Source organism: Aquarana catesbeiana, linkage group LG02, assembly GCF_042186555.1.
Source record: "Aquarana catesbeiana isolate 2022-GZ linkage group LG02, ASM4218655v1, whole genome shotgun sequence".
Taxonomy (NCBI): domain Eukaryota; kingdom Metazoa; phylum Chordata; class Amphibia; order Anura; family Ranidae; genus Aquarana; species Aquarana catesbeiana.
Genome location: NC_133325.1, coordinates 658,061,555 through 658,083,323, shown reverse-complemented (window position 1 = coordinate 658,083,323; position 21,769 = coordinate 658,061,555). Strand labels below are relative to the sequence as shown.

General features: G+C 45.0%; 1 protein-coding gene across 1 annotated transcript in view; it reads right to left on the bottom strand.

The window, feature by feature from the left end:
* MKS1 (MKS transition zone complex subunit 1) overlaps positions 1–15,727 on the bottom strand; it is a 92,328-nt gene extending 76,601 nt beyond the window's left edge. Inside the window, exons 1-6 of the mRNA XM_073616582.1 lie at positions 15,575–15,727; positions 15,387–15,505; positions 12,466–12,530; positions 8,636–8,791; positions 7,351–7,448; positions 7,111–7,239 (exon numbers count right to left, since the gene is read on the bottom strand). Of these exons, the coding sequence (XP_073472683.1) occupies positions 7,111–7,239; positions 7,351–7,448; positions 8,636–8,791; positions 12,466–12,530; positions 15,387–15,505; positions 15,575–15,651 (644 nt within the window). The 5' untranslated portion in view covers positions 15,652–15,727. The remainder of the gene's footprint in view (positions 1–7,110; positions 7,240–7,350; positions 7,449–8,635; positions 8,792–12,465; positions 12,531–15,386; positions 15,506–15,574) is intronic.
* Positions 15,728–21,769: the final 6,042 nt, after the last annotated feature.

The following is a 21,769-nucleotide window of genomic DNA, read 5'->3' as shown; positions in this document are numbered from 1 at the left end:
AGAGATGTTACAGGCAAAACCTCATGCTTTGGATACGAGGCCCGGGTACCATCCACCTTGGCCTCAGGGGCACTTTGGATGAAACCGGTCTGTGGAGGTTATTTTAATCGAACATGGATCCCTCCTGGAGCTCCTCAGAGCACATCTTCACTGCTGACCAACACCTTAGACACTGGCAAAAAAACTGAAGTACTCCTGGTAGGAGGAGGGGTTATATAGGGAGTGAACTTCCTGTATTGGGTATACCAGTGTCCATCACCTGAACGTGCCTATATACCCACATAGTGATTACTATGGTGCTCTGTGTCCCATGATGTACGATAAAGAAATATTAATATATGTGGTGTGGAAAAAGGAGTCTCGTGCCCCCCCCAATTTCATAAATTTGCATAAAAACTAATAATCATACATAGATGTACATATAGAATGCCTCCCCAAGAGGTGGTAACCTTCGCATGATATGATTATTTTGTATGCAATTTTATGAAATTGTCAATGTTGCAGAGTTATCTATGGGAATACCAAGAAAGTACTTTTTTCCTCACCACACATTAATATTTTCTGTATAGCATTTTTTGGATGTGGTGCCCCAATATTACTTTTGTTGGCTCTTTCATTAGTGTATACATTTTTTATGTAATTAAAGTGGCATATAGTTTTATTGTTTTTCAGAGTAAGAAGAGGGGGAGAGTTTCCAATAAGGAAGTGACTGCTCTGGGCTTCAACAAAATGGCCGCCTCCTTTGGTAGCAAATTATTAATGTGAAATGTATGTTAATTTGTTAAAGAATAATAATGGTTATCAAATAGTTATGGGTCTGCTTTAAGAACCATAAAAATAGGATTTTTCCTACAGTTTACCTGTTAGCCTTTTCTTGCAGTACATCAAGGGACACAGGGCAGCTATAGTAATTACTATCTAGGTTATACGCCACCTATAGGTGAATGGACACTGGCACACCCAAAAGACAGGAAGTTCCCCTCTATATAACCCCTCCGCTTACAGGAAGTACCTCAGTTTTGTAGCAAAGCCATGAATATCCCAATAAAGTGGGGAGGTACCTCTGTGTCCGGTGATGTACTCCAAGAAAAGGATTTTACAGGTAAGCTGTAGGAAAAATCCTATTTTCTTTATCGTACATCACGGGACACAGAGCACATAGTAATGACTATCTGGGATGTCCTAAAGCAATGCCCCTGAGGGCAGGGAGACACACACAATGCAGACCGCCATCAGATGCGAGGATCTATATTGCCACCAGCAGCACACTGCGCCCAAACGCAGCATCCTCCTGCCGCCTTACATACAATTGGTAAAATTTAGTAAATGTATGCGCTGATAACCAAGTTGCGGCCTTGTAAATCTAAGCCATAGAGGCTTGATGATGCACTGCCCATGACGCACTCACTCCCCTGGTAGAGTGCGCTCTCACCCAAAAGGGTAGGACTCTTCTTCTTTTCAGCCCATAAGCCTGAATTATAACTTGGCGAATCCACTGCAAATTAGTCAATATCGATGCTGCCTGCCCCTTTCTGGGCCCTTCTGGCAGCACAAACAGAGTCTTCCGCATCTGAGCTGTCATTTTCAGATAGACTCTGACAGCTCTCACCACATCGAGAGAATGCAACAATCTCTCTTCCGTAGAACAAGGTTCTGGAAAAAGGAAGGCAGAGTGGCATCTTGGTTCAGGTGAAAACTGGACACCACCTTAGGCAGAAAAGTCAGATGAGGACGCCACCTTGTCCTGATGAAAAATCAAATATCGCTCTTTACAAGAAAAAGCTGCCAACTCTGACACTCTCCATGTCGAGGTCATTGCGACCAAAAAAAAACAATTTCCTTGTCAAAAGGATCAGAAAAATATGCCGAATAGACTCAAAAGGCTGTCTGCAAAATAGCCAAGACTAGATTTAAATCCCAGGGACACAAGGGCTGCCTAACTGGTGGAGTTATACAAACTACCCCTTGTATAAAGGCCCGGACCAAGGAATGCACAGCAATTGGTCTTTGAAAAAATACTGATAAGGCCGAGAAGCCGGAAAGCCCTCGATCTTTTAAAATCTTAGCCTCAATAGCCAAACCGTTAAATTTAGCGACAGTAAAGCAGGATGGAATACTGGACCTTGCGAGAGCAAGTCTGGACAAAGTGGAAGGGACCATGGTTTCCCCACTGCCAATCTTACAATTTCTGCGTACCAGGACCTTCTGGGCCATGCTGGGGATACCAATATTACTGGCTTCCCTTCCTCCCTGCGTAAAAGTCGTGGTAGAAGCTGAACTGGAGGGAATGCAAAAATCAGCGAAAACTGATCCCAAGAAATCACTAACGCTAATCTGCTCCGAATGCGAGCGGATCCCTTGTCCTTGACACAAATTTGTCCAGTTTCTTGTTGAACCTGAATGCCAACAGATCTATGTCCGGGGAACCCCACCTTTGGCAAATTGCTGAAAAAATCTCGGGATGTAGGGGCCATTCCTCCCGGGGAGAACTGCTGGCAGCTCGAGAAGTCCACTTGCCATTTCTCCACTCCTGGAATGAAGACTGCCGACAGAAGAAGTACATGTTTCTCTGCCCATGTCAGGATATAGTATACCTCTTTCTGGGCCGCCTGATTCCTCGTACCCCCTTGGTGGTTGATGTAAGGCACAGCTGTGGCATTGTCGGATTGGATGCTGATGGGACAACCCTGCAACCTGGCAGTCCAAGACACTAGAGCCAGACAAGCTGCTCGAATCTCTAGGATATTGATGGGCAGGGCTTTCTTGATTCCTGACCACTTCCCTTGGGCACAGGATTTCTCCAGAACCGCTCTCCAGCCCGAGAGGCTGGCATCTGTTGTCACCACCTTCCAAGCCACTGGCAGGAAGCATTTGCCCTCCTGCAGATTCCTGGCTACCAACCACCAATTGAGACTCTCCCGCACACCCTTGGGGACAGATACATCTGATAATCCAAAGCTTGGATCCTCTTGTTCCAAGCGGACAGAATACTGTTCTGCAATAATCTAGAGTGGAATTGCGCGTAGGGAATCGATTCGAATGAAGCCACCATCTTCCCTAACCTCATACAAAGGCGAATCGAAGGGCCCTTCTTTCTCTTTACAACCTGGACAAGATCCCTTATGGCACGGACTTTCGTCTGAGGCAAAAATACATTTTCTTGGATTGTGTCTATAATCAGACAAAAGGATTTCAGCTTTCGCACTGGCCGTAAGTTTGACTTCTCTAGGTTGAGAACCAAACCCAAGTGTTCCAAATACTGAACCGTGTTGGCCACATTCCGGTCTAGGCCTGCAGCAGACTGATCCATAAGTAATAGATCATCTAGGTATGCCATTATTGTTATACCCTGGACTCTTAGTTTTGCCAATACCGGAGCCAGGATTTTTGTGAACACCCAGGGGGCTGTGGCTAACCTGAAGGGCAAGGCCACAAACTGAAAATGACCTCCCTCTACCTCGAACCGCAGAAACTTCTGGTGAGAGAGGCAAATTGGCACATGCAGATACGCATCCTTTATGTCTATTGATGCTAGAAATTCTCCTCCCCTCAGAGCGGACACAACTAACCGGATTGACTCCATTCGAAAAGAGCAAATGTTTAGAAACCGATTCAGATTTTTGAGATCTAGAATGCGCCTCACATCTCCATTTAGTTTTGGCATCGTGAAAAGATTTGAATAGAAAACCATGAACCGCTCTTCTGTCGGTACTTCTACAATTTCACCTTGTGACCTCAAATGGTCTAGTGCCTGGAAGAAAGATTTTCATTTTAAAAGGTCCTTGGGAACACTTGACTTTAGAAATCGAGATGGTGGAAACTCCCGGAAATCTAGTTTGTAGCCTAGAGATACTGTGGAATTGACCCATCTGTCTTGGATCCCCCTTTCCCCAGGTCTTTGAAAACTGCAGAAGCCTTCCCCCCCTCTCGAATGTGTGGGGGGGCTCCTTCATGAGGAGGCATTAGGACCTTGTTTGGCAGGCCTCTGAAGCCAGGGCTTTTTCTGCCCCGTCCTTGCCCTTGAGGCTTACCTCTTGAACCAGATGGCGGAGGCCGTCAAAACTTTCTGGAAGTTGAGGTACCCGATGCCGGGGAACTAGAAACCTTAAATGAAGGACGCCTATTTCTTCTTTTAACAGGTAAAAGTGCACTCTTACCACCTGAAATTTTTTGGATATACTTATCCAAATCGTCTCCGAACAAACACTCCCCATGAAAGGGAAAACCTGCCAATAGCTTTTTTCAAGACAATTCTGCTGACCAGTTTTTTTAACCAAAGAATTCTGCGCATATGCACAGACAAGAGAGCAAAGTGTGACACTTGCTGAATAGAATCCTTAAGAGCATCAACTGCGAAGCATAAGGCCCTCGGCAGAACTGCCAACTCGCGAGCAGCTTCCCCTTGAGCAGGAACACTCTTAATGATTCGTTTAAACTGGTCCTTCAAGGACTGCCAAATTTCTATAGCTTCTACTGCAGGTTGTGCTGCTAAGCCAGCTATAGAAAAGGAAGCTCTAAGTAAACATTCCAGCTTTTTATCAGCCAGATCTTTAAAAACCTGGGCATTGTCTACCGGACAGGTTAAGCTTTTATTCACAGAGGAAATAGCAGCATCAACTGCTGGCACACTCCATCTTTTTGTGAATTTTTCCTCCATTGGATACAAAAGTGAATTTTTTCTAGGAGGGATAAAAACTCTAGGCTGATGATCCCAGACTGCATATACCAACTGCTCCAGCAGCGGGTGCAAAGGGAAAGCATGAGAACTCTGCGAAGGCCGCAAAGAACCTAAAAAGGAAAAGGAGGCTTCAGAAACCTCTACTGGGGGCAATTTAAATCCAGAATGGACCAACTCTGTAAGGGATTGAACTAACAATCTTTGGGATTGAGAAACTAAAAAAAAGGCTCCTTAGAGATTGATTCTTCGGATGAGGAGTCATCTGCTTGACCTTCTTCCCGATTATCCAGAGGTGCTTCTATATCCTCTGCCCATTACTGTTCCAGTACTGGAAGATCAGGAGAGGGAGAAGATCTTTCATGCTTTTTCCCAGTTTTGGAGACCGAAGCGATCATGCCGGCTATTTTGCCTTTCAAACCATCTAATGCCAAATCGTCCTTAGTGATGTATGTTGAGGCTGAAGCTTTGGAAGTAGCCACTGTGCCTGACAGCCATAATGGCTCAGACTGGCCAGTTGCCTCTGGTCTCTCAGGGGAGGACAGCACTGCGGAAGCATGACTAGGATTCTAAGACCCTGACAGATGTGCCTTCCTGCTGTGTTCCCCCCCTCTTCTTTCGGGAAGACATTGCTTCAAGCTAAAAATTTGAGGTTCACACAATATATGTACCCAATCCACTGCTGAGCTGTAGTCCAGCTATATTGCTGCTATCACAGCTTAGCCTAATAACCAGCAGCTGTGTCATTAAATGCCTGTATCCATAGCCCCACAGCGCTTACGTGCCCCAGCAGCAGCCTGCTCTGTGTCCATCCAGCAGCCACCGGACTTTCAGCCAAAAGAAACTTTATAGCCACCGAGCTGCGCCTGTGCCTTGTGCTACGTGCACACACTATCTCTACGTGCACGCCAGCCGCGTTCTAGGCCACGCCCCTCACGTCCTCTGTAACCCTTATTAGAGCTTGCTCCCGCGCGCGTCGGATGAAGCGGCCGCTCTCACCAGTAGGAAATGCTGGTGGTGCGAGAGGGTGACACGGCAGTAGAGAAGCAGCGTCAGCCAAGATGGACACTGTGATGCTACCTGCTTCCCCAAACGGGGAGCCTAAGAAAAAAAAAAAGCATTCCTTAATGCCAGAGAACACTCAAGTATGTGAATAACATCACACGACCCTCTAGTGGCGAAATACAGGCAAGACATGCGGCTACTAAAAAACCTTTAAAGTGGACCCATGTGTGTTCCTTTTTTTTTTTTTTTTCAAACTTACCATTCCCGCCGCAGGATACTGCTGGAATATCTCAGCCAGATACAATCTTCGCTCATCACGGCGGGTCAGGTCTCTTGTGGACGTTCAAGGACCGGGTCCCCCTTGTACTTTGGGGTCCAAACCCTTGGACCTGTACAGCACCCTGCCGGGACAGCCTTTGGCTTGTCTGTCCAGGGGTCCGGGTCCCAGGGTCCAGCGCTCAAAGAGGCGCATTATTAGCAAACCCTTGCTTCTTCTTTCTCGAGGCTCGGGTACCATCCATCTTGACCTTCTTTGCCACATCGAATGGATCCGAATGCATAGCCCCTTGATCCTGACAGGACCTTCCACTGGGACCAATCATAGCATAGAGCACTAATCCACCGTGACCATCATCTTGAAGACACTGGCAAAAAAACTGAGGTACTTCCTGTATGGGAGGGGTTATATAGAGGGGGATTTCCGGTCTTTTGGGTGTGTCAGTGTCCATTCACCTATAAGTGGCATATAACCCAGATAGTAATTACTAATTACTATAGCTGCTCTGTATCCCGTTATGTACAATAAAGAAAAGCATATCATGCCAGCAGAATCTACAAGAAATATATTAAGCCAGTGGATTATCCAACACTTCATACGCATTATCCTGCAGCTACAATGCTATGGAAGCTGTTTTAGGCACCAATGTGACCCAATCCACTGTATTCCCTCCTCAAATAAACATTCCGCCCTGGTCTCTTTTTGCTAGGACTAGCATTTTTCTTTGCTGCAAGAACACCAGACACCACCAGGGCACACAGAAAACTATTGTTTTCTATGGGCCCTGTTTGCACTGCAACACAGCCTGGAGATGCAGTGAAGTGAGCGGTGATAAAATGCAGACATGCTCCATGTGATCTCTGCACACAGGAAGGCACCTCAAGGCAAAAAAAGAAAAAAGGAACTGTCTGATGCAGTAAAATGCACATCACACTGCCCCCTGCTGCACCTCATTGCAGCCCAAAACTGACAGGTGCCTGCATGCTTAAATGAAGCTTTTTTGGGTGTGGCAGTGTGAATGGGCCCTTATTTGCCAGTAAGGTTAGCTGCTGCTTTCCTTCCCTTAGCTACCTGCTCCCTTTGAACTAAGCAGCCTAGCCTGGGACACCCCTGAGAGAGGGAGTCACAGAGACTCAAGGCTGGAGATACTCACTTTCCCCTGGGACCGAGATCTGCCATGATGTACATAGTCTGTACTGGAGTATTTAATATGTGGTTAGTTTTGATAAACTCTTCTGAGGGATCCAAAATAACAAGCCGATTACGTATCCCAGCTCCATCCCTGATAGTTAAAGAAAGTGTTAAATTACAGGTATTAATTCAATCCAAACATTTAATTTCAATTATTATCATGAATCAATGGTATAAATGTACTTTAGCTCTAATAACTTACAATTGTCTTTTGTCTTGTCGACGTCGCCGGACGTTTGCCATCCGTTCTGCTAAGAATGTGGGGGTCTCTTTTTCAGAGGTGGTTACTGACTGAGCGTGCTATATAAAAAAAAAAAAAAAAAATGATATGTAATAAAGTGATCGAGCCAAGGCAAGAAATTGTGCCTAAAGTATATCTAACCCCAAGAATAAAAATGGAATACATTGCAGCTTACCAGTCCTTGGATGTGGTGGCTGCATTTGTTTTCTTTTATTAGGCCAAATATATTTATACAAGTACAGAAAAATACCCAACGATCCTATAATCCTACGCTCTAAATACAAATCTCAGACAAGCTTTTCTAACTATCTTGTGTGAACAACAAAACAGCTCCTCACTATGTAATGGGGATGGGAAGAGAGAGAATCTGTTTGTAGTCCAACTCAGGAGAGCAGCCTACAGTGACCCCTTTATACTGCTACAATTGACCTGTCCTTAAAAGCCCTAACAAAAAGAGGCTGTGCAGGAGCTAATCAGCTGGAGTTTGCTGTTGTGCAGAGAAATATGTATGCTGCCATTACTAAACTCTTCTTTTGAGAATGCCATTCGCCTGGCAGGCGTGCTGATTCTTTGGTTTGAGGCCAGCAATAAAAACCCCTATATTTCACAGTGGCTTTTAGCCAATGCAGAGATTCCTTTTTGCAACAGTGTATTTTTAATTGGTGATGGTGGGCGGTTCCTGTCTTTATACTTACCACTGGATTATTTTGGAGTATAATAAAATTTGTTACATTTTTATAGATTGTGCTTGGTAATTTATTACCCAATTTCTACCACACCCTGGAGGCTCACATACATGGTCTGCCATTTTTCTATATGCATTATATTTTTGGCCATAGAGCCCCACTTTATTTAAGTGAGTGGGTAATTAGAGGTCTCTCCTTCTTTGACAATTCTTAATTTGTAGGTTTCCTTTTTTGTTTTGTTAATGAAATGCCATTAGCAGACTTGTAAAATGTAAAGGTCCATCTATAAAAAAGGTAAGAGCGTGCCCATAGGGGAAGGTGAGGTCACGGTTTGGATGGTTTTCTGATTCCTTGTAGACACACAGTTTGCAAGATTCAAAGATCCCAAAATTTATTTTGAATGGTTTATATAGATATATATCACATTTAGATATATATTTGTTGTCATTACTGATCATGCATGTTCATATGTTTAGTTTGTTGCACAGAGGGTACAAGTGCGGCACAAATAATTGTTTGATACTGCATAATTAATCAGCTGTTTTGTTTTTCAAGGATACCTCTTCAAGGTTGGTATATCGATCATAGTCTGTATAGGTAAAGATACGTCTGTTCTTTCGTCCGCCACTGCGTTCCATAGCCAGTATGTCTTGGTGATACTGGCGATCCAGAGGAGTCCGGCAAGCAGCTTCATTTTTATACAGCTCATACTCGAACTAGAAAAACATTCAAAATATGCATAAAATACCTGTAAATCCATCCCAAAACTAATAAGGAGTTGTTTTAATTCCACTTTTAATTTACCACCAACCTTCTTCAAACAATACTGTATATAAAACAGATCTTTACATGCTCCTACCTCGATCAGTTGTTCAAATGAGATAGTATACCTGACCAAACAAGCTTAAAATGTTGTCTAATGTGGAAGTAATGGATACCAGTATGTTATGAACCACTGAAATACTAAACCATTTAACCTAAATGAACTCCTTATGAATAGGCACATATTTCCTAGGGCTATAAAGAGGTAGAAAAGAAAAATGGTGATGAACCACACACCCTATTATTCCATGCTACATAAACAATAACGTGCAAAAGTGCAATATCATGAATGACCACTAGATGTCCCTAATGGATTAATTGCCATGGGTGAGCATACAAATTATTGTAATAAATCAGTTAATAACCAATTGTGCATTGAAATTTCCACCTATGAGGGTCATGTAAGTCCGGTGAGTAGGCTGACCGCTGTTGGTGGAGGAATATTTTAGTCACTTGTTTGTCGGATTTATGAAATCATATGCACTACTGGAAACCATTTGATGACAATTTTTGGACATTTTCACTTTTTAATATTATGTTTTTTGGACACTGCACAATATCTGTCACCTACTGGTAACAATAGGTGCCAATTTCAATTACAATTGGTTATTAATGATTTATTACAATAATTTGTATGCTCACCCATGGCAATTAATCCATTAGGGACATCTAGTGGTCGTTCATGATATTGCACTTTATTGTTTATGTAGCATGAAATAATAGGGTGCGCGGTTCATCACCATTTTTCTATTTACTAGGTTTTCTAAACTCACAACAAGGAGCCCCTAAATTAATAATATAACACAAAATGTATAAAGTATATTCAATTGATATATTTGAGCAGGTAAGGGAACAATACAAAGTTGGTTCCCTCATTATACTATATAGAAGTACCCTAAACCAGCAGGTAACCGCTATACTGGGTCAGAGGAAATCACATTTGCATTAAAATCAAAGAAATCCTATTTTAAAAAGTATGCCCCACCCTGGACATCAAAGTACCCACTGGAAGGGTATATTGCAATCAGGTCAGAGAACATGTCGATTCAAACACGTCAGACTGTCAGTTAAAGCCAACATTGTGTTGGTCCAATTTTTTAAAATAAGGGTGCAGCAAAATAGTAAATATTCAGTCTTAAAGTCCATTGACACAGTTACAGCACATGGCCTTGCAATGCACCATGCGCATATTAGCGCGTTGCAGTGCCATTCATTTTCAATTGGCACCCCAACGTACCACAAGGTACAGTAACACACAATTGTGCTTTACAGTGCACTATGCCTGAGAAAAATGGTGAATGTCTGTTTTTTGTGCATTCTATTGCAATGGCGGGCTACTTTAATACACTGCATGTTAACATGAGACAGAATGCGTGTTAACAAATGTGCATTAACACAAAGTACCATTGGTTTTTAAGAAAAGCACACCCAGCCCCAGCAGAAAAGCCTGTGCCTGGCAATAGTCTATAGATGAGAAGTGACGCGCTCTGTGTAAGACCAGTGGCCTCTCTGCAGAGATCCGATACGTCCCCCACAGCATTAGGGCCCTTTCACAGGCACTATTGCGCTAATAATAGCGCCTGCAAACCGACCCGAAACAGTCTCTCCAGTGTGAAAGCACCGAGGGCTTTTACACTGGAGTGGCGCGCTAGCAGGACGTGAAAAAAAAGTCCTGCTAGCAGCATCTTAGGAGCGGTGAAGGAGCACAGTGTATACCGCTCCTTCACCGCTCCTGCCCATTAAAATCAATGGGACAGCGTGGCTATACCGCCGGCAAAGCGCCTCTGCAGAGGCGCTTTGCGGTGGTTTTTAACCCTTTCTCGGCCACTAGCTGGGGGTAAAACCGCTCCGTTAGCGGCCAAATACCGACGGTAAAGCGCCACGTACAATGGCGGCGCTTTACCGCTGACGCCCCAGTGTGAAAGGGCCCTAACACACTCAGCAAGCAGGTGACAGTATTTGACCTAAGGCAGTTGGCAAGCCAGCTGCTATCAGATTGCAGGTGACCCCTAGGCTGGGATGCCAACTGAAAACTAGATTTAGGCCCCTTTCACACTGGGGCGGGGGCGGCGCTATATTTAGTGCTGCCCCATTGATTTCAATGGGCAGGAGCGGTGAAGGAGTGGTGTATAAACCGCTCCTTCACCGCTCCAAAGATGCTGCTAACAGGACTTTTTCAGCGTCCTGCCAGCGAACCACTCCAGTATGAAAGCCCTTGGGGCTTTCACATTGGAGAGACTGCAGTGGCTGTTTCAAGGCGCTTTGCAGGCGCTATTTTTAGCGCTGTAGCACCTGCAAAGCACCCCAGTTGAAAGGGGTCTTAAAGTGGAACTTGCATAACAAAATTGCTATTAAGCAGGCTTTTTAATACAGAAGAGGCATACTATATCTACTTGCAGACATACTGTACTACCTGCCAGTTCACACTGTATACTGAAATGCATGCGCTCAGCTCAATGTACTATTTTGGCATTTGCTGGGATGAATAATAGTGGTTGTAAAGCCTTATTTATACTCAGTAAAGTGACTGGCCTCACGTGATACACAGAGATGAAACAATTCCTCCCACATAGGTGGTACCTGTTTGTCTGCAGTTTTCTCTTCTCTACATCCTTTCAAAAATCGGAATTTATACAGATTGTCTGAGCTTCCAGAAAGCAGGGGGTAAAGTTGCACCCTGCAGAGCTCAGGGAGGAGGGATTGGGATGGGATTGGAGGGAAGGGACACACCCCCCCTTCACAAAGCACAACAGAACTGCTGAGGCTTGCATAGACTGTGTGCTGGAGCTCCCTCCCCTGTCATCCTTTTTTCCATGGTTTCAGGAAAATTTGCTGGAAGTGATTCATGCTGACAGCAGAAGAACAGGGCAGCAGACAGAAATTACACTTAGTGCTCTTGATTGAGACAAATATACACTATAGAGGGATATGCTTTGTTCATATATCATGTCTGATGTTTACAACCACTTGAACTCCAACACATGTGTGAGAGTGATGTAATCTTGATCCAGCCAATCAAAACAACCAAAAATCGGAACCCATAAGAAAACCAACTAAAGAGTTCAGCGACCAACAGTGCATCACTAGAGTGGAGGTGAGTATAGTTCTGCTTTAAAGTGGAATTTCAGGCTAAAACTATCTACTCTTAAACCCCCTTCCACCCTTCTAACTCCTATTCTAACTACTCTGTAAAAGGAAGATGCTAATACTTACCTATTCTCATGGCACAAGGTCCTGTCATGTGATATCCCCAGTGGCTGGCTTCAAGGGAGAGGAGAGAGCTCCAACAACGTATGGAATGCCTGGGCGGTGATGTCATCCATAGGCTTACTGTGTGACATCAGTTGTCGGCTGTGAAGACGCCGCTGGCAGCCGATCACGTGACCAGAGTGCCCTGAGAATAGTTAAGTATAAGCATTTTTCCTTCTACAGGGTGGTTAGAATAGGAGTTACAAGGGGATGTGAGCAGATTTTGGATAAAGATAGTTATTCACCTGGGCTTCCACTTTGCATGTTAATATATCAACTGTTTTTTGTTGTTTGTTTTTTATTAAATTAAATGGATTACCTCACTAAAAAGCTTCTCTTGCCAGGAAATCACAATTTCTTCCTCATCACCATGTAGATGTCCACCTTTTGTTTTAAAGGAAATGAAAACACACGCACTTATGTAGCAAAATATACACAGTATTGAAAAGTAGAAAGTCATAATATAATTTAAAAGGCTGAAGTCACATAAAAGTTAACAAAGTTGAATTTGTATGCCATAGCAGGCTCTTCCATGTGTCTGCATATGCTGAAAATCCTAGCGGTGTGTAAAACCTGCAATTCTGTGGCAAGCACCAGCGACTATGTCCAAAAACCTGGCCAGCCTCTGCCGCAGCTTACCAATGACCTGTAATTTGCCAATAGTGAAGTGCAATAGGCAACGAGTGGCAGCCACAAGCTCTCAAACACTAGAGTTGGGAAAACAGTTCAAGCAGAGCATCGCCTGTTCGGTGAACTACCGAATTTGCAGGGCAGTCGGCGAGATGTTCGCCCATCAAGCGCCCCACAATGCACTGCACGCTGCACAGTGCATTCTAAGCCATGATTGGACAAAGCTTTGCTCAATCAGGGCACAGTAAATAGCTGGTTGTTAAGGAGCGGGTGAGGAAGCCGGCCGCGGTGTCCTTAACAACAGATGAGTCATCAGCTTTCAACAGGCTTCCCCGCTGACAGCTGAATGAAAAGAAAAAAAAAAATTGCATAGTACCCCTACCCATTCACCAAAAAAGTGTCAAAAAGAAATAAAAAAAAAAAAAAAACGCACAGTTTTTGACAATTCCTTTATTAAAAAAAAAAAAAAAAAAAAAAAAAAAACAATGTCCTCCGATGTAGATCCATCATCAATCACGACGACACTGCCAGATACAGGAAAAAGAAGAAAAAAAAAAAGCGATGAAGGCTAAACCGCCGACTGCAGGCTCCGCCATTTGACAGTTCTTACATAGGTAAGGTTAGGGGCGGGGCCACCAGGCGACGTCACCCGGTGGCACCACCCCGCAAGTGACATCACTGACCAGGTTGAGGACTCTGTGTAGGCCAGTGAAGTTCCTCCACCCCAAACTCGCTCATCCATAACTTTATGGACCTTGTTTGTGCACTGGTGCGCAGTCAAGTTGGAACAGGAGGGGCCATCCCCAAACTGTTCCCACAAAGTTAGGAGCATGGAATGGTTCAAAATGTCTTGGTATGCTGACACCTTAAAGGTTAAAGGGGTTAAAAGCTTAAAGGGGTTGTGAAGTCTCCAGGTTTTTCACCTTAATGTATTCTATGCATTAAGGTGAAAAACCTTCTGTGCTGCAGCTGCCCCCAGAGCCCCCCTTTTTCTTACCTAAGCCCGTCCCTTCCAGTGATGTGCATTAGCACAGCCACTCCAGCCGCTGTCTCTGTCCTCATTGGATAGATCGATAGCAGCAGGAACCATTGGCTCCCGCTGCTGTCAATCAAATCCCGCTGTCAATCAAATCCCGTGCCCGCACGGGTGCCCCCATGGAAAGCAGCTCTCCATGGGAGCACATAATGAAAAGGAAAGGCCAGGAGCGCAGCCGGGCACCCCAGAAAAGGAGGATCGGGGCTTTAACTGACAATTGTGCGTCATGCGACGCTGTACCCAAACAAAATTGATTTCCTTTTTTCCTCCACAAACTTTCTTTTGTTGGTATTTGATCACCTCTGGGGTTTTTATTTTTTGCACTATAAACAAAAAAATCTTTTACTTTCTGCTATAAAACATTGCCCGAAAAAAAAAGTAAAAAAATGAATTTATTCATCAGTTTAGGCCGATATGTATTCTGCTACATATTTTTGGTAAAAAAAAAAAAAAAAGCAATAAGCGTATATTGGTTTGCGCAAAAATTATTGCGTCTACAAAATAGACGATAGAGTTATGGCATTTTAATTTTTTTTACTAGTAATGGCGGCGATAAGTGATTTTTAGCAAGACTGCGACATTGCGGCGGACAGATCGGACACCTAACTGACATTTTTGACAGTTTTTTGGGGAAGCAGCGACATTATTACAGTAATCAGTGCTAAAAATATGCACTGCTATTGTACTAATGACACTGGCGGGGAAGGGGTTAAATGTGTTCCTGGTTTGTGTTTTCTAATTGTATGGGGGACTGTGTGACTGGGGAGACACACAGATCCGTCTTCCTGCTTAGCAGAAAGACAGGATCTGTGTGATCTCCCCTGTCAGAACGGAGATCTGCCTTGTTTACACTGGCAGATCCCTGTTCTGTCACTGCGGGGTACGATTGCGGGTGGCCGGCGGACATCGAGTCCGCCGAACCCTCTGATTGGCTCCCCCGCCGGCCAATGGGGGTGCGTGCGTGCGTTCAAAAGCGAATTCCCACGCCAACGTACAGCTACGGTGATTTGCGGGAACGAGCCAACCTGCCGCAGTAGAATGACGGCGGCTGGTTGGCAAGAGGTTAAAGAGTTCCCTTTACTGGAAGTAAGGGGCCAAGTCCAACCCCTGAAAAACAACCCCACCAAATGATTTGGAGAAATGTAGCAGAATACATTTTGGGTTAACTTATGAAGAACAATTATTTATTTGCAAAATTTTATAACAAAAACGGAGAAAAACATGTATTTTCCCAAAATTTTCAGTGTTTTTTGTTTATTTTGCAATAAATAAAAAAAAAAAAAATGGTGATTAAATACCACCAAAAGAAAGCTCTATATGTGTGAAGAAAATGATAAAAACTTAGTTTGGGAACAGTGTTGCATGACTGAGTAATTGTCATTCAAAGTATGACAGCGCTGAAAGCTGAAAACCAGGCTGGGCAGGAAGGGAGTGAAAAGTGCCCGGTATTGAGGTGCTCAGGATCAGTACAGGGCACCTCACTTAGTAATCCAGCCTCTTCCCATCTACAGAAAGAAGACCCCCCCACAATCCAATATGACATGATGAGGGAGGATGGGGAGTGTAGGGATTACCTGTGCCGATGTTGGAGTTCAGTGTCCGCAGTGCGATGTCTCCTCTGCCCCCCTCCTCTTCCTCCTCCTGTACCCGCTGGACCAGAGCACTGACCGGGGTCACCCTCTGCAGCAGCACCCTGCGGATACAAACACGTTAGTCAGCGTTGAAAAGAAAAAACCTTCACCCGGCTCAACACACAGGTTACCTGATGTTCAGGTTCTTCACCGGATCCCGGGACCTGTACACCACCTCCCCAGTGTCCTGATTCCACTCCTCCGCCATTACCAGGCCGCGCGTCTCGGTCTCCACGGTAACCTGAACGTGCGCGTTCACGAGAAGGCGTGCACAAGCTGAGAGTAGAGCGCGGGAACTAGAATGTGTGAGGCAACAGCAGGCGCTGTACAGGGGGAGAGCGGGGTGTCAGGGAGAGTAAATGACTGATTGACTTCCAGGAACACATCGAGCTTTGCCACTTTAAAGTGTATGGCAAGGCAAAAAGAAAAAAAAAAAGACATGCAGTACATGTGTGTCATACGGACATATTTCCCCATGGTTATCCCTTAGACACCTTTTACACTGAGGCAGTTTTCAGGCGTTTTAGCACCTGTAATGCACCTGAAAACTGCCTCTCATTCTCTGCAATGGGTGCTTTCACACTGGGGCGGTGCGCTTGCGGGGCCTTAAAAAAAGTCCTGCAAGCAGCATCTTTGGGGCGGTTTGGGAGCGCTCCCAAAACGCCCCTGCCCATTGCAATGAATGGCCGCTAGCAGGTGCTTTTAACCCCAAAGTAGGGGTTAAAAACTCCCATATTTCTGCTTTTCCAAAGCGCTTTTTAGGCACTTCAGAAGCGCTGCCCATTCATTGCAATGAGCAGGGACATTTTGGGAGTATCCTAAAAATGCTGCTTGCAAGCGCACCGCCCCAGTGTGAAAGCACCCATTGCAGAGAATGGAAGGCAGATTACAGGCGCTATTTCTAACACTAAAACTGCTAATGGCTGGCGCCGTCAGTGGGAAAGCAGCCAGCTCATTCACACCTCATATTTCAGGTATTTAGGATTAGCTGAGGAGAGGAAGCCTGTAGAAATCAATGATATAACAAAAAATATGCTTCAATGGTATATTAAATAGAGCAGACAGGAGCAAAAGAGAGTAGTTAAAGCGGTTGTAAACCTAGGAAAAAAAACCCAGCAAGACAAAGGCATAATGCATACTAGCAGATTATGAAATACTCACCTTAGAACGAATCCCTCTCAGCAGCGCCCAGTCACCGATGAGAGGGCTGATATCTTTTCCCGTCCTTTTTTCCAGGATCGCGGGCTCCAGCGCTGTAAGTGGCCGGAGCCATGATGACATCACTCCCGTGCAGTGGAGGTTGATGCTCAGTATTTTGGGGGGACAAACAAATCTCCCCCCCCTCCTCCACTCGCACATAACGCCACCACCCTGGCCAATCGGGTCTCAGGACCCGCTTCCTGATTGGCCTGGAGAAGAAGCAGGAAGACATTAACAAATATTATTTCGCTAATGTCACACAACTAGGTTGGCTCAGGGTGCAGTGCTCTGCACCCCAAGCCCACCCTTTTTTTAATGCAAACAATAAGTGCAGCGCTAATAGTGAAAGTAATAATAAATGAATGCCTATAGGCATCCAAACATATAAGTAAAGTGAGTGCAATGGAGAACAGTGAATACATTTAGGTGAATGCACTTCAAAAACTATAATAATATAAAATAACACAAAAAGAAACCGAAAGAAAATGTCCACAACTAAAGTGTCCAACAATAGGGGACTGGTTCCTCAATCTTCAACCAAGAGAGGGGAAGTAACGATGACCAGGATGAACAGAAATAAACATTCAGATGGAGGAATGCATACTCTTACCGGATCTGTTGGACGCACCTACCATACGGCAGTGCATCTAAAAGGCTTTGGGATACTGGATCCCCAATGACGAACAGGAGGTGCTGACCGACGCGTTTCGACTAACAAGTCTTCCTCAGGGGCTGTGGAAGACTTGTTAGTCAAAGTACGTCGGCTGCATGTAGATTGGGGGCCGGACGCATGGATTAGGGGGGCGGCGCCCCTACTGGAGCGGCCGCCACTGCTACCGTGAATGTGGGAGCCCTAGGTTCTGCCAAGAAGCTCTGAAGTTCTGGTACAGTAAGGTGGTCCTTCAGAGCGCATGTGCCACTGACATCAGCGGCTGCATGCAGGGTGAATATCTCCTAAACCGTGCAAGTTTAGGAGATATTCATTTTATCTACAGGTAAGCCACCTTTATAGGGTTACCTGTAGGTAAAAATCGCAAAACGGGGTTTACAACTTTACAACCGATATAATTGTTAGAGTTTACATACTTTTTAAATCAGGAGTATTGAAAAAAATTCACAGAGGTGCTATAACTCAGATCATTTACATCACAGTCCCCATACCCTGTTCACATCAAAGACCCCCCCCCAATCACAACCCCCCCTTCATATCAGTGACCCCAGCTGCCTTTACATCACATTCCCTCCTTCACAGTCCCACTTTACACAGCAGGTCAGGAGGTGCAGCAAGTCTGGACAAAGGGTGGGAGCAGCCAAACTTTTCATGCTAACAAACAGGTGATTGGTTGCTAGGACCAGCCAGTGTCCTAGCAACTAATCACCCGCTTGTCAACCGCATGCCGATCACCCGCCGCAGGTACTACGTCGGTAACATAGACAGCCACGGAGCTGATGTAAGTGCCCGGTGGTCGTGATCACTGCCGGGTTCCCGCAATCGCGCAGGGCACACCGAGAACCGGGATCTGTGTGGGATTAGATTCTCTGAGGGGAGAACAGACAGATCGTCTGTTCATACAGAGTATGAACAGACGATCTGTCATCTCCCCTGCACAGACCCATCCCCCCTTTAGTTAGAACACGTACTAGGACACACTTAACCTCTTCACTGCCCTCTAGTGGTTAACCCCATTCACTGCCAGTGACATTTTTACAGTAATTAATGCAATTTTATAGCATTGATCGCTGTAAAAATGCCAATGGTCCCAAAAATGTGTCAAAATTGTCCGACATGTCCGCCATAATGTCGCAGTCCTGATAAAAATCGCAGATCGCCGCCATTACTAGTAAAAAAAAAAAAAGAATAATAAAAAAGCCATAAAACTATCCCCTATTTTGTAGATAACTTTTGCGCAAACCAATCAATATACGCTTATTGCGATTTTGTTTACCAAAAATATGTAGAAGAATACATATCGGCCTAAACTGAGGAAAAAGAATGTTTTTTTATATATTTTTGTGGGATATTTATCATAGCAAAAATTAAAAAATATTGAGTTTTTTTCAAAATTGTCGCTCTTTTTTTGTTTATAGCGCAAAAAATAAAAACCGCAGAGGCGATCACATACCACCAAAAGAAAGCTCTATTCGTGGAAAAAAAAGTACGTCAATTTTGTTTGGGTGCAACGTCGCACAACCGCGCAATTGTCAGTTAAAGCAACGCAGTGCCGAATCACAAAAAAGTGCTCTGGTCAGGAATGGGGTAAAATCTTCCGAGGCTGCAGCGGTTAAAGTCGAACTTTAGTCAGAGAATTAAGCCCTGCTGGATCACTTCAGGCCGGCCCCTTTTGCAGGTATAGCTATGTAAACTATTAAAAATAAGTGTCTATACTGTTTAAAATCCAGTAATACACTTTCTCACCCTACTCTGCACATGCTCAGTTGCTCTCTGTTTTTAGGCACTGCTGAATTTATAGTTTGCTCTGCCAAGGAGGAGATGTAACAGCAGGAATTATGTCATATCTTTTCCTCTCTCCCTGCAGTAAAAGGAAACTATAGTTTAGGGATGAGCCCGCAGTTCGACTCGAACATCCGGTGTTCGTTTGTTCTAAAACTAACCGAACATATGGGGTATTCGTGGGAAATTCAAGCACCTTGGAACGCCCCATAATGCACTCCGAGATCGCAGTGCATTGCTGTATGATGATTGGCCAAAGCATGCAGGTCAGGTGCACCTGGCCTGCATGCTTTGGCCAATCACAGCACGCTCTGGTGAGAGAGCCACCTGCCTTTGGCCAATCATGCCTCAGGGGCCTAAGTCCACGCCCCACACTATATAAGACTGCTGCTTACATGGCGGCCGTATAGTGTAATGAATGAAGAGAGATTAGGCAGCTTAGAGCCCTTGCACACTGGGGCGGTTTGCAGGCGCTATTGCGCTAATAATAGCGCCTGCAAACCGCCCCGAAAGTGCCGCTGCTTTCATTCCAGTGTGCAAGCCCCGAGGGCTTGCACACTGGAGCGATGCGCTGGCAGGACGGTAAAAAAAGTCCTGCCAGCAGCATCTTCGGAGCGGTGAAGGAGCGGTGTGTATACCGCTCCTTTACCGCTCCTGCCCATTGAAATCAATGGGACGGCGCGGCTATACCGCCGGCAAAGCGCCTCTGCAGAGGTGCTTTGCGGTGGTATTTAACCCTTTCTCGGCCGCTAGCGGGGGGTAAAACCGCCCCGCTAGCGGCCGCATACCGACGGTAAAACGCCGCTAATAATAGCGGCGTTTTACCACCGACGCCGCCCCCCGCCCCAGTGTGCAAGGGCTCTTAGTTAGTGGCGTGCAGGCAGTGTATTTGATATATATATAATATAATAAATATTTTATTATATCTTTTCATGTGACAACACAGAAGAAATGACACTTTGCTACAATGTAAAGTAGTGAGTGTACAGCTTGTATAACAGTGTAAATTTGCTGTCCCCTCAAAATAACTCAACACACAGCCATTAATATCTAAACTTCTGGCAACAAAAGTGAGTACACCCCTAAGTGAAAATGTTCAAATTGGGCCCAAAGTGTCATTTTGTGTGGCCGCCATTATTTTCCAGCACTGCCTTAACCCTCTTAGGCATGGAGTTCACCAGAGCTTCACAGGTTGCCACTGGTTGGCCAGTCCATCACCTTTACCCTCAGCTTCTTTAGCAAGGCAGTGGTTATCTTGGAGGTGTGTTTGGGGTCGTTATCATGTTGGAATACTGCCCTGCGGCCCAGTCATGCTCTGCATCATTATGTTACTGTACATGTTGGCATTCATGGTTCCCTTAATGAACTGTAGCTCCCCAGTACCAGCAGCACTCATGCAGCCCCCGACCATGACACTCCCACCACCATGCTTCACTGTAGGCAAAAAACACTTGCATTTGTACTCGTCACCTGGTTGCCGCCACTCACGCTTGGCACCATCTGAACCAATTAGGTTTATCTTATTCTCATCAGACCAAAGGACATGGTTCCAGTAATTCATGTCCTTAGTCTGCTTGTCTTCAGCAAACTGTTTGCGGGCTTTCTTGTGCATCATCTTTAGAAGAGGCTTCCTTCTGGGACAACAGCCATACGACCAATTTGATGCAGTGTGCGGCGTATGGTCTGAGCACTGACAGGCTGACCCCCCCCCCCCTTCAACCTCTGCAGCAATGTTGGTAGCACTCATACGCCTATTTCCCAAAGACAACCTCTGGATATAACGCTGAGCACGTGCACTCAACTTCTTTGGTCGACCATGGCGAGGCCTGTTCTGAGTGAACCTGTCCTGTTAAACTGCTGTATGGTCTTGGCCACCGTGCTGCAGCTCAGTTTCAGGGTCTTGGCAATCTTCTTATAGCCTAGGCCATCTTTATGTAGAGCAACAATTCTTTTTTTCAGATCTTCAGAGAGTTCTTTGCCATGAGGTGCCATGTTGAACTTCCAGTGACCAGTATGAGAGAGTGAGAGCGATAACACCAAATTTAACACACCTGCTCCCCATTCACACCTGAGACCTTGTAACACTAACGAGTCACATGATATCAGGGCGGGAAAATGGCTAATTGGGCCCAATTTGGACATTTTCACTTAGGGGTTTACTCACTTTTGTTTGACAGCGGTTTAGACATTAATGGCTGTGTGTTGAGTTATTTTGAGGGGATGGCACATTTACACTGTTATACAAGCTGTACACTCACTACTTTACATTGTAGCAAAGTGTCATTTCTTATATATATATATATATATATATATATATTTACAGCCTAGTATATACTCTGCATTTAGTGTTCAATATTCAATGTAGAGTCTACATTCAGGCAGTGTAGTATATATAATATAGTGTATTGAAGTGGTTGAGGGGAACCCTACACCAAAATGTAAAAAAACAATGGCGTGGGGTCCCCCGAAAATCCATACCAGGCCCTTCAGGTCTGGTATGTATTTTAAGAGGAACCCCGCACCAAAATGTAAAAAAAAAAAAAAAATGGCGTGGGGTCCCCCCAAAATACACACCAGACCCTTATTCGAGCACGCAACCTGGCAGGCCGCAGGAAAAGGGGGGGGGGACGAGAGAGAACCCCCCCTCCTGAACCGTACTAGGCCACATGCCCTC